This window comes from Lepisosteus platostomus, chromosome 11 (genome assembly GCF_059453375.1).
Source record: "Lepisosteus platostomus isolate fLepPlt1 chromosome 11, fLepPlt1.hap1, whole genome shotgun sequence".
Lineage (NCBI taxonomy): Eukaryota > Metazoa > Chordata > Actinopteri > Semionotiformes > Lepisosteidae > Lepisosteus > Lepisosteus platostomus.
The window spans coordinates 6,580,750-6,596,521 of record NC_142621.1 but is presented as its reverse complement, the minus strand read 5'-3'; the positions used below and the strand labels follow the sequence as shown (position 1 = coordinate 6,596,521).

General features: G+C 36.5%; 1 protein-coding gene across 5 annotated transcripts in view; it reads left to right on the top strand.

Annotated features, from left to right (window-relative positions):
* The window catches only part of astn1 (astrotactin 1), a 257,440-nt gene that overhangs the window by 213,536 nt on the left and 28,132 nt on the right, over nucleotides 1-15,772 (top strand). For all 5 annotated transcript variants that reach the window (XM_088598148.1, XM_088598147.1, XM_088598145.1 and 2 more), the window contains 3 exons: nucleotides 4,794-5,062; nucleotides 5,923-6,056; nucleotides 8,235-8,386. In XM_088598148.1, coding sequence (XP_088454274.1) covers nucleotides 4,794-5,062; nucleotides 5,923-6,056; nucleotides 8,235-8,386 — 555 coding nt within the window. The remainder of the gene's footprint in view (nucleotides 1-4,793; nucleotides 5,063-5,922; nucleotides 6,057-8,234; nucleotides 8,387-15,772) is intronic.

Genomic DNA, 15,772 nt, shown 5'->3' with positions numbered 1-15,772 from the left:
TGGGGAGTTATGCTAGATTTCAGATTACATGAATTTCACTACAGTGACTACCTTACAGTATATGACAAATTAAGCCTGCATCAAAGAAAAATTACTGAAGTGCCCGTCAAATTGCAGGGTCCCTTTGAAGGTGTGCTTTAAATTTCTTTAATGCTTAGGTACCTTTTTTTGCAAATATTTGGTACTTCAGTGCAATTTAAGTATGTATCACAAGGGGGTGGTGAAGCAAAGTAGTGATTGCACTCTAATTTCACCATTGCTACTAAATAAGCAAATGCAGCCTCTTGTATTTGTCCCAGCATTGAACATTGCATTAAATGCATGATTCCAAAAAATAGTTAAATATCTCCCACTATAAAATAGGTAAAAAGTCAATTTATCAATAATAAGGATTGAAATGACATTGCATAAAACTTTACAAAAATAACAAGATAGATGATTTTGTATGCATGCGTGTCGAAACATTAAACATTATTGACTGTATGTGAAATGCACTATTAACATATGGCAGAATAATCTTTTTATGAAAAATATGCCTGCTGCATCTCTCGGGTGGGACTGTAAAGCCTTTCAAAAGCAGCTGCCTTGCTGACAAATATGCTGTAGATCGATCCAGTTTAATTCTCAGAGATACCAGAGGTGCATTGCCAACATCTGATGTTTGCGTGGCTGTCTTTGCATGGACATTTAGGCCACACTTTAATTCCCCTGCTTTCTGCAAAAAAAAGATGTATTTATCTATTTTAATGCAAGCATGCTCAAACTTTAATAGAACCTGGAAGCCAATAACTAAGAAGCTGAGCATCTGTTCTGGGTTTTCTAGGACACTGTTGTTTCTTTTGTTACTTTAATACTTTATCAGTCGTATACAGTACAATAGGCCACGTTTTTTTTTGCATGATGTTACTGACAGAATCACAGTGCTCATGGTCAAGCAATTCCATAGCCAGCGTGTGCTTCTGAACAGGGTGGAGTTCTTCTTTGTGGAGTAGGATAGGAAGAAAACGCTTGAAGTGGGATAAAATAAATTAAACAGAATCCAGATGTCTCACCTGACTGGGATGCGGCCCCCACAAGTCCAGGTTTCTATTTAGAGCCTGAAAGAGCTGTCAGTTAGCATTGGAGGTAGCAGCTGAAAGTGTGGAAATAAATCAAGTGCAAACAGATTGGAAGCGCAGTCCCGGAAAGATTAAGTGCTGGAGGACTTAGTGAATAAATACTTCACATTGCTTTATTAGCCAAAGTGTCACCACATTTACATGCTTTATTTTGTCGTTTTATTCAATTTTTGTCTCACGTCTGTATATAGTATTCACAGGAACCTGCTTTAACGTGAAAGTGTTAAACATTTTGGTTTTTAGAAATGAAAATCCCTATACAGTATACTGTCTTTTTTTTCTAAACTGTCAAAACAATTTGAACATATGGTATATGCAGTATAGCAGTTGTGTATGTGTAATATTGTGTACTGTATGTACAAAATACATAATGCAATACAAATCAGATATTTTTCCAGGATTCAGTATCCCAGATACTTTTTCTTTGATCAAGATTGAACTGTTGGAGTATCTTAATATAATCAAAGTAAAATTCTAAAAGGGATTACTCTACTGTATTGTCTTTGTATTCCATTACAGATTTCATTTTGGAATGATAAGCATTTTGAGTTATCTTAATTTTCAGACTTTATAACTGTTTGATATGATGAGAGTTAAGTACATGTGTACCAAGTTAACTTGGTAAGAAAACAGTAATACTTTATTGCCTTTGCTGTATGTACAGTAAATGATTAAATAATTTGTGATGGTGGGCTTCTACCTAGCTTATATTTTCTTCTTTCTTTACATTTCCAACAGCTTGTTCTGCTGATAGTACAGACTTAGAATAGTGGTGCTAGCCTAATCCTAATAATCTGGTAATTATTTTAAAGAATAAACAAATTGTAAACTGAAGAAAGCACTTGGCGTCTTAGCACCATCTAGTGATGATATAAAAGCACTGGTACCATAATCACAGATCCTGCCAATTTAATCAAACAGATCTATAGCTGTTCTGAAAAACTGAGACCAGATGATTTGTAGCAACTTGAACTAATGGGCTGACAGGAATGGAAAGACCCTGAAACACAATAATTAGAGCATTTTGTCTGAAGAAGCGCTTATGTTAAGCAGGGTTTTAGATGAACAGGGATCCTTAACAGGACTGAATTGCTTCTTGTACAAATACTCTATAGAAAATTAAGGTAATTTGATAAAGATGTTTTCTTTAGTCCCTTAGAGTAATGTGTCTTTATAGAATTATCTTGTTATGCATTAGGTTTGCTTTAAATCTGTCTGAATGTAAATCTGTATAGATGCATCAAAGTAAATTAGTATTGAGTACTCTGTGTATCTCACTTATTCCAAATCAGGGTTCTGCATCAGGCCGCAGACAAATGCAGACATCCTGAGTCATTTACCCTCCAATTCCCTTGATTCGGATTATTCAATCTAAAAGAGAAAGAAGAGCTGTAGATAAAAGTGCTAGTCATAAATTGTTTGAATTATTTAGAGGCATACCACAGTATAAAAGGAATGCTTAGAAGTCATAGTAAGCAATCTGTAGACTAAACTAAGCTTAAAATGAAAATCGAGCAAAAGAATTTACTGGGGAAATCTCTCGCAAATTAATCCCTACCTCCCTTCTATGTACCATCCTGCTAATGCTTTTTTTCTGCACTTTTAAATCACATAATGAGGAAATGTTGCCAATATGTTTTAACAGTAAAGACACCAGTTGTTTTAGTTTGGATTTTCAAAATATTTTAAAAGAAATTTTTCAATAAATTTTTATTTTTGAGGATTGTATGCAAGTATGTACTGTAAGTATTTTACTGAAGGCTGCAATGTTACACTGGGTAGTTAAAAATTAAAGTCTTTTATCTGTGTTTCATTATGCTGCAAGATGTTAGTCATATCTTATTAAAAATCCATCATGTGTAGTCAAATAGAACAGCTTTTATTAATTAAGTATTAACAATTGCATTCCTATAATATCTTTAGAATCAGCTCCCATCATGTTTACTGACTGTGAAAAGTTTATTATTTTGTTGAGATGAAATATTACTATATAACTGTGAAATCTAGAAAAGCTAACGTTGCTACCTTCTTAATGTCACTGTGCGTTGCAGGTATTGATTTATGAATGGACATCAGCTTTACTTTGTTTTACAAGAAATAAAAATGGAAGTATGTTACTATGACATAGTAATTATGCCTTTACTGTAGGTAAGAGGGTTTGATTCTGAGGGTCTTAGAAAGAGCATACAAACTGTAATGTTTCCATAAGTGGCAGTAACAATCAGGAGACAAGATTTTTCATTGACAGTATCTGCAAGAATCGAATATATTTGGCCATAGAAGACCAAGCATAAAAAAACAGTGCATAAAAATATTTTAAAAGACTAGAAGATTTTCTCTTGGCCGTTCATTGCTGATATTTTATTCCCATTATTTTTTTCCATAACATTTAGTCAAATACTGTCACATTCCACTAAAACCCCTGTCTTCCAAGCCTGGAGCAATAAATTTCTCAACCGAAGCCCAGAAGTTAGAGGTAATAACATTCGGGACACAAGGGCTATTTGGCTGCAGGCTACTACCAAATGTTGAACTGCATTTTACATCTGCTAATTCACCAGGCCTCATTGCTAATGTAACAACTGTAGCATGTTGAAGACCATGGGTTGGCAGTATACAACAGATATTTTGTTACTGTCTTATTTCACGATGACCAAATAGTGCAATGGATGACACAGCATACTGTATTAAGGCATGTACTATATTTACATTCTGTTAAACTGAAACAACATTGACTAATAGAAACCTTAGCAGTTTGAGTTCTGCAAGGGTTTTTGAGCTAAATCATTTATCACTCTTGGAGTGAATTTATTTATACAGTATATGCAGGATAATTTCAAAATTAGTTGCCTAGTCAAGCAACCTATAGTAATCACCTATATTTCATATTTAACTTGTTCCCTTGCAGGGAATAGTGAGGTACAGTACAGAAATTGCACAAAACGGTCCCAAAGTCAATGGCAGTACACACCAAAAAGCATAATGTCCTGTTTTTACTGGTCTGGATAACCTGGAAGCTGGTTTGGAGGATGTTGTACAAGTACAGTACATACAAGTACACATTCATGATTTAGTAAATTTATACTGTATGTATATAATTTGATTAATTTTCACATAATATTTTAATTGAACTTAATTTCTTAAGAAATATGATTTTGAAACAAATACTAGATTGCTTAATCAAGAAGACAGCACAAAATTATGACCGTTGAAGTTAATTTTAATAATTCAGTTTATGTAAGTTACACACTTTTCTCATAAAGCCATGTCTGATTTCATTAAAGCTGTCTTCAGTACCAGGGTATTCCCAGCCAAGCTTTTTGAGCCTTTAAATTGCTCCTGCTTGTGTAGGACTCGGCAAAATCCAATAATGGCATACTATTAAAAAAATGCTGCTTTTTAATAACAAGAGCTTTTGAGTTTGAGTCTGTATTCTGGCATTTGAAATATAAGAAAAAAAGTGTTCGGGGCTGCATTTTAAACTCTTTTCAAATTGTGAGGTTATTGCTTTACTTTGCAAAACTGAAAGTTTTCTTTTTTTAAAAGCCTTGCTCAACAGTCCTGGTTTTCAAAACACGAGAGGCACCCTTCCCGCTTCGCAGTGAAACATTTCTCTTATTAAAAGTAAAACAAAAAGGAGTGTTGTTCCAATTCGGCCTCTGTGTCCTTTCCCAGGCAATTCTCCTTCAGATGAATCCGAAGAAAGGGAAAAAGAGCCCAAGAGCCTCACCTACCCAGCGTACATCGCCAGTCTGCTTGACTCGGGGGCCAAGCGCATGGCAGCTGGCGTGCGGATGGAGTGCAGCAGCCAGGGCCAGTGCCCCTCCTCCTGCCACCTGTGCCAGCTGAGTACTGGCCCTGCCCGCACTGTGGAACCCGTCCTCCTCCAGGTCACCAAGGCAGTGCCCCTGTATGAGCTGGTCTCCAACAATGAAACATACAAGGTGTGCGACATGACCAGCTTAGGGCTGACCTTCACCGCACCTGCCACTGGTGGTGGTGTGACCGTCGCGGTTCCGCAGGGTGTCGTGAACCCAGGTCTCTGGCGTAACGCAACAGGGCACCAGCCGCGTGAGCTAAAGGAGACTTCCCCCAGCCCAGGCAGCTGAGGTCCCTGCTACGCATAGTGAGGGCGCCGACGTCACCGTATCCGAACTTGCTCTGCTACAGTGGCAGTGGTCCAATTCACCATGACTAAAATGACCTGCCCTCATCTGGTCCTGTTGGCTTGCTGTGATTTAGCACCGTGCTGCTTTCAAGCAAAATCTGCTAAACTTAGATTGCATTCGAAGGTTTTTTCCAAGATGCCTTGAATGGTTTTGAATCACATAGTACTGTACATGAACCTGTTAATAAATCATAAGAATTACTTATTATCATATTGTAAGTTGACCAGGAAAGGGATTTTGGTTTGAGGTAACTCATCCATCTGTTTTCAATAACTGCTTAGTTCAGTTCAGGTTCACCTCCAGCCTAACCTGGCAGACAGTGGAATCAGGACAGGCTACACCCTGGAAAGCACCCCCACTCCAGTACGAAGCACAAACTTTCATGCATGTAAATGGACAAACTCTTCCCTGTTATCATAGACAGGGTTTCATTTAACGGTAGGGGGAAACCAGAGCACCAGATAAAAACCCATCTGGCCAGACTCCACTCTGAGGGTGCCGCAGGCCTGAATCAAATCAAGAGCTGTGAGGCAGCAGAGCTAAACCCCACCACACCATCCCCTGATTTATTTTTTACATTTTCAGAAGTGGTGGCTGAATATGTATTGAGCACCTTTTAATATATTTCTCCCCAGTCTCTGCAAGAAGCTATGATGAGCATGCTGTGGTGCTCAGGAAGTGGTGATGTCATTGATGACTGGTGCAGATGTGATTCAAGTGCCTTCGGAGAAGACGGATTGCCTACCTGTGCCCCTCTTCCACAGCCCATGTAGGTACTGTAGCACTGGGGTGCAGAAATGCAGGTTTCTTCAAAAATCAGATTCCTCTTGGGGAGCTAGCAGACAATAATTAAGACATTTTCAGAAGTTCAGTTAATTTTATTGTACAATTACAGTACACAAGAACCTAAAATGAATTATTATTTTTATTAAAAATGTATAATATGACATATAAAGTGTAGAGTAATAGTATGTGGTTTGGAAACTTTTACAAGCTCATATATCCTTTCAGATTTTGGATATCTTTTGTGTTGTTTTGTTTTTTTCTAAAGAGCTTGACGTGTTTATATGAATTAAAATGTACAGTATTATAACTAATTATGAAATATACAGTGATTTTAATTAATATTATATTGAGTTATTACATTGAATGAACTACAGTATATGTTTCTGAATTAAACTGAGCTACTGTAAAGAAGAGATTCTGTGTAAACCTCATGAAAGCTTATCACACTTTTCTCAGAGAGGGATCAGAAAGTGTTAATTCCTCTGGCAGAAAAATTAATTGAAGTTAGAACATGTAGCTCGAATGTCCTCTGTTACCACTGCGTATTGAAAGAGCTGAAAGAAGAACAGGGGTTTAGGAACAACATCTCAATTTGCTTTGTGATGATTTCTGGGTCAGTCTCATCACACATAGTGTAAGCTATTAAGTTTTAATATTTCTGTAATACATTTTTAATTTTTTTGGAAAGAAGAACACAGAACAGATGACAACTTAAAACAGGATTGCACTTGTGTAAAACCTACAGTAGCTATTACAAAAAATGATATGTGGTGAAATTACACTGCCCTACAAAAGTATTGTGACAGTGAAGTCTAAATAGGGATTTTCACTGTGAACTCTAATAATAATCATTTCCAGTGAAAAAACATGAATTAAAGTTAAAGTTAATTCAATTTTATCCACTTAGGTCAAATTAAACAAATTTGTAAGTGTTGAACCTCTTTATTTTGAAGGAGAACAATTATTTGAACAATTCGCTGACAGGTGCCTCTTCTATTTCAGGTGTTTATTGTTTGATAATTAGGTTTTCACAAAAGAGCTGTGTACATCCTGTAAACCTGTTCCAATTTTACTTCACTGTTAGCTTCTGCAGTTAATAATGGAAAAATGATCTGGCTTGTCTAGGAAAATCCTAAAAGAAATGCTGTGAATCAACCAACAGCCTCCAGAGTACAGGGACAAGGTTATCAAAATAGCAGAATAGCGGCAGAATTACAAGGCATATACTGCAAGATGAAAATTTCTCATATGCACCAAGCCCAGGAAGTGCAGATTAGAATTTGCTGGGATATAGATGGGACAGGATAGTTTTGGAACAGTGTTTATAGACAGATTAAATTACATTAAATCTTAACAATAGTGGTGTAAAAGTTAGTGTGGAGAAATAAAGAAACTACAGATGCTATACGTATATTGGGCGCTGCTCTGCTATGCAGCAAAACAATGACCCAAGACATACAGTACTGCCAGTGCAACTATAGATAAAAGAGTTCATCAGGAGAAAAAAGAGAAAAATGTCCAGAATCTACAGATTTAAATTCAATTGAGCATGCATTTTACATTCTGAAGAAATTGAAGTCATTACTCAATCCCCAAAGAATAGATAAGAGCTCAGTGGCTGCAGCAAAGCATCTCAAATGATTATATAAAAAGTTTGGTGAGCTCAGTCAATCACAAACTTCATGCTATTATTGCATTAAAGGGACATGAACTGAAAAACACACTTCATGGAGGATTGAATGTTAAAATTTACTTTAAATGAATGCGTCCCAAAACCTACTGTATGGTCACTTGAAATCACTGGGTTGAACACAAATTATGTTTTTGTTCGAGTATGATTAACACTATGCATGGAATTACCTGAAAATAAAACCTACAGTATATTATGTGGCACAATCATTCATATCAATCCCATGATCACAAATAGAATTTGCTCTATTGTAAAACAAAAATAAAGTGTCCCGACACCTTCGAAGGATCGTGTATTGGTAGTTTAGAATTATTCTAAATGTATAACGTTCATCCTGCATGAAACAATGGACTGACTATACCAATGATTACATTTTTGCTCAATCCTGTGTCTCTATGCATTTTACAGAATTTAAGTCTTCATTGTACATATCTTATGTTTAAGTACTTCTGTTTCCTGTTTTCATTCCAGCTTAAAATTATCACATACATACGAGCCTAGCAGCTCATTGGTTATCATGGAATGGAATCACACAGAACCACCAATTGGGGTGCGAATTGTGGACTACCTCATCAGTCAGGAGAAGGTGACCGAAAGAACTGACCATTCGAAGGTGGAAACAGGTGAAGCAGTTTTCATATTGATCAAAATGTCCTGAGAAAACGAGATGCCGTCAGCACAAGAAGCACAGACAGCACTTTAAATGCCCATTTCAAAGGAGAGACTGCTGTAAATTCCAAGTATTTTCAAAACGTCTGAAGTTCATATCTAGGTGTCTCTCTGGTGCTTCAAAGGCATCAAAGGCTCATGCATACTTAATCTTTATCCAGAAACATGTTAATTGTACAGTAGCCCTGCTGTTGTGCAATTATTTTAAGCAATAGTACCACTAGAGTTTAGACTTTTGGGCATTTTAATTGCTGACAGTTTGCATTTGGGGAAAAATCACCATATACAATATGTGCTGTGTCAGTATGCACTTTGGCAGTTGCAGCTTGTTAGATGTATTTTGATTTGTAGGTGGGGCTACTTCTCTTAAATAGCAGAAAGTGTTAAGGGAGCACAGCTTTGTGTTGCACTCCAAGAAGCTGCAGGATTCTCAGATGTCCTTGCTCATTTTTCATCATCTGCATCATTTAACAAGCTGTTGGCACAAATTGCATATGCTACCCAATTAACTGCACTTTCTCATCTGTGTCTGTGGCCCCATTCATTTTTCACGGCATTTCAGATGTCTTGTAAATTAGTTACAATTACTTAAGGCTGCTCATAAAAGCTGTTCAATGTTACAGTTTTATCTAGGGGTACATATGGAAGGAATTGCAAAAGTTGATTTTTTTTAAATGCCACAGCTGGAAAAGCTGCCTAAAATATGGCATTAATGGGAACTTGACAATGCAGAGTGAAAGCAAATGAGCTACATAACAGGAAATGCCCATCCCGAGTCTTTGTATATCTGATTTCATTCCCTAAATCCTTAGAATGCTTTTTTCCCCTTATTATGGAATGGTTAGGATGGTTGTGAAGTCAAGGAATAAAATGAAAGGCAATGATACCATATCTGCCTTTCTGTCCATGAAGTAGTGTGCACAACCCATCAAACACAGGTCAGTTTACTTCTGCAACTGCATTGTGAAAACTGTAGTTTGGATCTGCAGTATAGATGGGAAAAGGGGAAGCACATTCTTGTGCATAATGGTCCACACTAGAAGGCACTATTTATTGGCAGTGTGACATCGTGATGGGTTGTATGTACAGTATGGAAGGACATGGTCCAAACCTCCTTGAAGCTTAGGTCATTCTCTACTGGAGAATGAGGTCCATGGATCACTGGAGTCTGAAAACCAGTTAATTTCCTAGGCACCTTATATGTAAAGATATGAGAAAAAATGGTTTAGCATAATTTAAGTTAATACATAGATTGTACTATTTTGCACTATTTAACATGTGCCAGTGAGCATACGGTATAATCTATATCGACTTTATGTAACATATCAAAATGACATGCAATTAAAATAAGCCCCCCTTGTTACACAGTTTCACCAGCTGTTTTTTACTGTTGCATTTCTTGTGTAGTGATGTGGGTGGCCACAAGGTGGAGCTCCATGTTAGTGAGTGAAATTTGCAAGTTCTGCGTATTACAAGTTCAAGTCCTGGTGGAAAACTAGACAAAGAAAATAATTTAACATTCTTTTCATGAAGTTGGCTCAAACCTGCTTTAATCAGACCCATTTTGTCATTTTCTTTTGTGAAATAAATCACGTATGTTTTGTATTTTCTGCATATGTTCCTGGTTTTTGCTTGCCCCTACTTCTACATTCGCATTGCAAATAGACTACAAGAGAATCAATTAAAGTGAAATGTTCAAACCAGTTTGTTTTAACTTGATGATAAAATAATATTCATTTAAAAGAAATTCAGTTGCAGACCGAAGGATTGGCATCCTATATCTATAACAATGCCATTATTTCATTCATTAAACATTTGGCTCTGATATGTCTTCTAGCAAACGGGATTTTTACTTAATTTGAAGTGTATTGAATTCAGTATTTTATAAGGCTCAAGATATAAATACTTCTGCAACTTCATTGTTATCTATATGGTTGCAGATAACCTATAGGTAGATTTGTGGTTAATCCAGTGTCTTAAACTATTAAACTCTTAGATGTTAACTCCTCTTAATGTTCTCTTTGTGTCCTTTCATGGAAATGTTTAGACATCAGTTCTAATTTCCCTTGTATTTTGACACTTTGTGAAGACCTTAATGCACGTTTTTCAGTAAATAATAACAAAAACATTATTATTTTTCTCAGTTCTTCATTTGGTTCTTAAATGCACCACACAACTTTACACAATTATTTAAGGACTCGAAGCTAATAGTGGCTGCTGTAAAACACCACACATGTTACATATACTGTAAGTGAACCTTTTCTACTCCAACTGCAGAAATTGTTGGAATGAGCAAAAACAAATTGCTATACAAGATGACATCTGATGTTGTGCAGTGCATCCTGGAAATCTTATGAATATGATAGACTAAATTCTCAATTTCTGAAATTGTCACTGGCATGACTACATGAATATTTTCAAGAGGGCAACTTCTTTTTGCTACAGCTACAGTACATCATTTCTAAAATAATAGCGATAATGGGATGTGATAGCTGTTCATCTGTTTGTACAACATTTTGTACATAGGTTGCAATTACAGCATCAGCAGATTCAGTGTTGTTTAACCTTTTCCTAAAAATGGACACACGTTTATTTTTCAAACGTTTTAGAAAGAAGTGTTATGTTGTATGTTTTTTTTTATATATATATGGAAGGGGCCTGCCAAATAGTTAAGACAAAGACCACCTTAAAACTTGAAAAAAAAAGTCTGGAAGGGCATTCGTAAGGTATGGTACTGATTTAGCGCTCAATTGCCTGTCAGATGGAATCAGAAGTTCCATGTGTAAAATAACCTTCAGACGAGCACATGGGACTTTGTGAAGTTCACAGAGGCTAAAAGTAAAATCTTTTGTCGGCTGCTTCTCTTTAATGATACCCTTCCCTTAACAGTGCTGTGAATTCTAACCAGGAACCACCCATGACAGGTTTCCTTTAAATACTGTTGTGTGCCACCAGGCTTATGCAACTATGTTGTGCACAACTGTAGTTCTTTTTTCTGCCACCGCAGTGGCACAGTGTGATCCATTATTACGCATGATCTTTCTGCACTGTAAAGAGAAAAATATGTGGTCCAGTGTTATTGGTCCTCCTTCAGTACATAGTTTATAATGTTTATCATCTGGTTGGACTGTTTTACCACTTATCCATCTGTCTTGTATAGTGTAAAGGCTTCTTTGTTGTTTCTTTCTCACCAGTGTAGGGGAGCTATCCAACTTGGCCTAGAATGTTGTGTGGCTTATACACAGAAGAGAACACATGCTTGTATTAAGTCCAAATGTCGAATTCTGCATATGAGAAAGGTGGTTCAGTGATATAGTAAGGGCAATCTTCAACCTGAACCTGAATCCAGATCAAACAGAATTTTATTAAAAAATACACTGATGCCCTGCGGCACAGTCAGTCAGTCAGTCTCAGAACTGGGTCGCGGTAAATACTCATACTGCTTCTTTTGAAATTGTGACTTAAAGTTTTGGGGCATCTCCTGAAGTAACTTTTGAAGAGGTCTGTGGTGATGCAAACTTGAAATGAGTGGATTCCCTGTTTGCATCTAAAAGCAGTTTCTTGACTCTCAGTAGATAGGGTCGTTGCATGACTAAAAATATTCCTCAGAATTCACTGTCAGCATATGGGTCACCCCCTCTGCTGCTAGAGTTTGTTTCTGTCATGTGTATTGGAGATTGCTCACCATACTGTCCTACTTGCTGTGTTAATACACCTATGTCTTACTTTTATTGCATGTAAAGTTATGGAAACGATCATTAAAATTGAATTTGAGGATCATCACTGAAGCTTCTGAGTGACAGTAACATTGGAAAATGTAGATCTTGCTTAACTAACTCGCTAAAGAGGTTTTAATAAACAGAAAAATTGTTAAACGAAATGATCATGATGTATTTTGTATATACTGTAAAGTTCATTATCAAAGAGAAGGATTCTTAAAGTGATATCACTAGGTTTTCAATATAATTTGATTACAGACTTAAGTCTGTAATTACAGACTAACCTAAGCTTAGGTGATATAATTTGTACCACAGATGTCTTATCACTGCTCTTCATAATTTATATAATCTATAGTGAAGTTGGCAGATACTGTATAACTCTATAGTAGTAAACACTACAGAATCTGCAAAAGAAAACAAAAAGATACGTTATCTTTATCTTCTAGGCAATGTGTTAAGGCGGCAAAAAATGTTACAATACGTATTTAAAAAACAGATATCCCAAAACTTAATTTAAATGCATTAGGCGTTTAGAATGTTACGTTAAATTTTGGTCACCAAAATACAGGCAATGTATTGCTGCTCTGGCATGAGTTCAGAAAAGAGCAACCAGAATACAAGAACTGAAACTTTTTAATCTTGCACAGAGAAGATTACAAAAGGACATGATTGAAGTACTCAAAATCTTCAAAGGTGTTAACAAAGTCAGTCCAGTGGACTTCTTCAGAATTAATAGAGAAACAGAAACCAGAACACACAAGTGGAAACTAAGTACTTTAAAAACTGAGCAAGGGAAATAGCTCTTTACATTAAGGGTTTCTGGAAAAGCAACACAGCCATGTTGATTCAAGAAGCGTATGGATGAGCCACATAATGGGCCGGCTAGGCCAAAATCCACTCCTCTTGTTTGTGGCCTTTCTTGTCTTTTAGTAAGTAAGCATTATTCATCTCTCTTTGGCCCCCGCCTAACACTGGCTGCCTCTCTACTTCAAAATTTAAATTACGAAAAGGTCCATGCAAAAATATAGACTGCTAGATATGGTTTGTGACAGATACAGTATGTCAGATATACCTCAGACACTTTGATTTATTAGAGATTTGGCAATATATTTGTGCAGAGAATTCCTTGTTTTCACTGTAAATACCAATCTATGATACTGTATCTGAGTTTTTGAATAATGTCTTGAGGTATTTCAAGGACTGGGAGTATGAAACAAGCTCCCCAGCCTTGTTGTTGAAGCCTGAATAGGCTCCTCCTGACCTTTCTTACATTCAATTTAGTGCTTAAAACAGAAAAGGTTTAAGTACTGTAGCTTAATTTTATAAATATTCAGTATGCAGTTTTCTTCTCTAGCATTGACCAATTCTCTGTGCCACGTTTTGAATGCTTTACAGTCCTGTATTTATTGCTGTATTCTGTACATTATTAAAAACAGGAGGCTGTCCAACCTCCCTAACAAGTGCATTTAACAGTGAACACCTATTAAAACATTAGAAATTTACAGCTATACATAATAAGCATATACAGTATGAAGGTACTGGATGACAGACATGAATTTTGTATAAAGGAATAAATCTTGTTGAAACTTGTAAAAAACATCAAGGGTAATACAGCAGTTGAGCCACCAATTCAGGCAGAGTAGCATGATATTCATTTCTTCTTTGTGTTTTTTTTGTTTTGTTGGTTGTTTGTGAATTGTTTTTGTCTTTTTCTCCATGCAAGTGCTCCAGAAACATACATTTTGTCATTGTTTGCTGAAGTCTTTTTAATAGCAACTTATTTATGATATTTCATTACAGTTTTCACCGTCATTTACATTGTGTTAAGATCAGCTGAAAACTATGAAGATAAAATAAGCACCAGTTAAAAATAATAAGGGATTCAGCTCTTGAAAGCTTAATTATTGATTACAATTTTCAGGCTGCTTTGGAAGCCCAATGGTTTCTTTGAAGCCACCAACACAGGGAGCTGGAGTTACTGAAGACGGTGAACCTTCTCTTTCTCTTACTCGAAAACCTTTGATTTGGCAGATCTTTACTATTGGTGTTAATAGATGTGTATGATACATCATAACTAATTATTAAACTGTAGAACCTGGGCTTGGACTGTTTATGTGCTAACCCAACTTATAATGGGAATCAGGCACACAACTTGACATCATAGCTTGGTCCCAGATGTTGAAGCTGACTGAATCGGAAGTCTGGTTTCCGTCATCTTGACCCAGCCAGGATTTCTGTGAAAACAAACAGTTGCCATAGCCAGGATGATGTCAACACTTTGATGCCCAATAACGACAGGGTTTATATGAGGGTCAGTGGGACATGACATCCCGTTCATAAACAGATGACTCACAGCATGTGCTATGGACGGGACTCTTGTATGTTATGTCCCGCCTATAGTGCGAATGAGAAATGTGCCTCATTTTGGAATACCTAAAGGAAAGCCAATGCTTAATTCTTTGGGAGTTTTTAGAGATGTTTAGAGAATGTGCTTCAGAGAAAGTGTAGGAGTGACCTCATTCCATCTGCAGCAAATATCAGGACCACAACCTTGGTAGAGAACCTGCTGTTGACTTCAACCAGATTCATGAAACAGCTGGTGTCCACAAAACTAAGGGACAGCTGTGAGAATGGACACAAATGAGACATCTGTGATGCCAAGCACAAATTAAGCAATGAGGTCTAGAAGAAATTAATAGATATTTAGGTCTGTTGGTTAAAACTGATTTTTTTTTGTAAGAAAAATTATTGTGTGTGGTTTTGAATTCATGTGTGCTTTTGAATTGATATGATAGAGGAAACTACAGTTCATCAGCTTTATATGCAATATATAATTTAACATAAACAGGCAACAGTGAAAAGGGGAAGCATCATGTGCAAAAGTCTTAGACATCTTAAACATCATCAGGAGAGACAATGTACTGTATATATACTATACAGTATACACTGTACAGTAAGTTTGTGTGTGTTTTATAAACATCAATTATTTATTCAAACACAACAGTGTTTCCTGCTATTATAACAAATTTAATTCACATTGGTTCAGATACCTCCAGACAACCTCTAGAAAACTTTTAGGTATTGTGCAATAGCACATGTGTAATAAATATTACAGAAACTAAAAGACAGAAGAAAGAGCACAAGTAACTGAGGAATCCAATGCAGTTTACAAAAATAAGGAGTTAAATGCTGGACAGAGTAATTTAGTCAACACATACTGTAATCCAAAGATCTTACAGTAGTCTAATAAAATAAAGACAGTGTATCAATTGTAGTATCACACAGGGTGTGTTTGATGTGGAGGTGAAACTCTTGATAGAGAGCTACTGTACAAATTAATATGCAGCCACAGCTGAAGATCTTTTGAAAGCTAAGGAGATTTAGCTGAGGCTAAAGAATAAAACCGGGCTGAATAATGTGCTTAGTGTTGACGAAGCCAGAGCATTAGTCCTGAGGCAGCTGCAGACCAGAGCAGACACACAATCAGGTCTCCATGTCCAAATATGTCACTAACTGGTTTCACTCATTAGATTGTATAACACCCAAATCCTGTTGAAAAAAAAAACAGGATTAAGTTAGCCACACTACACTCTAAGAGGACTAGAGGCACCCAGTTTCCAC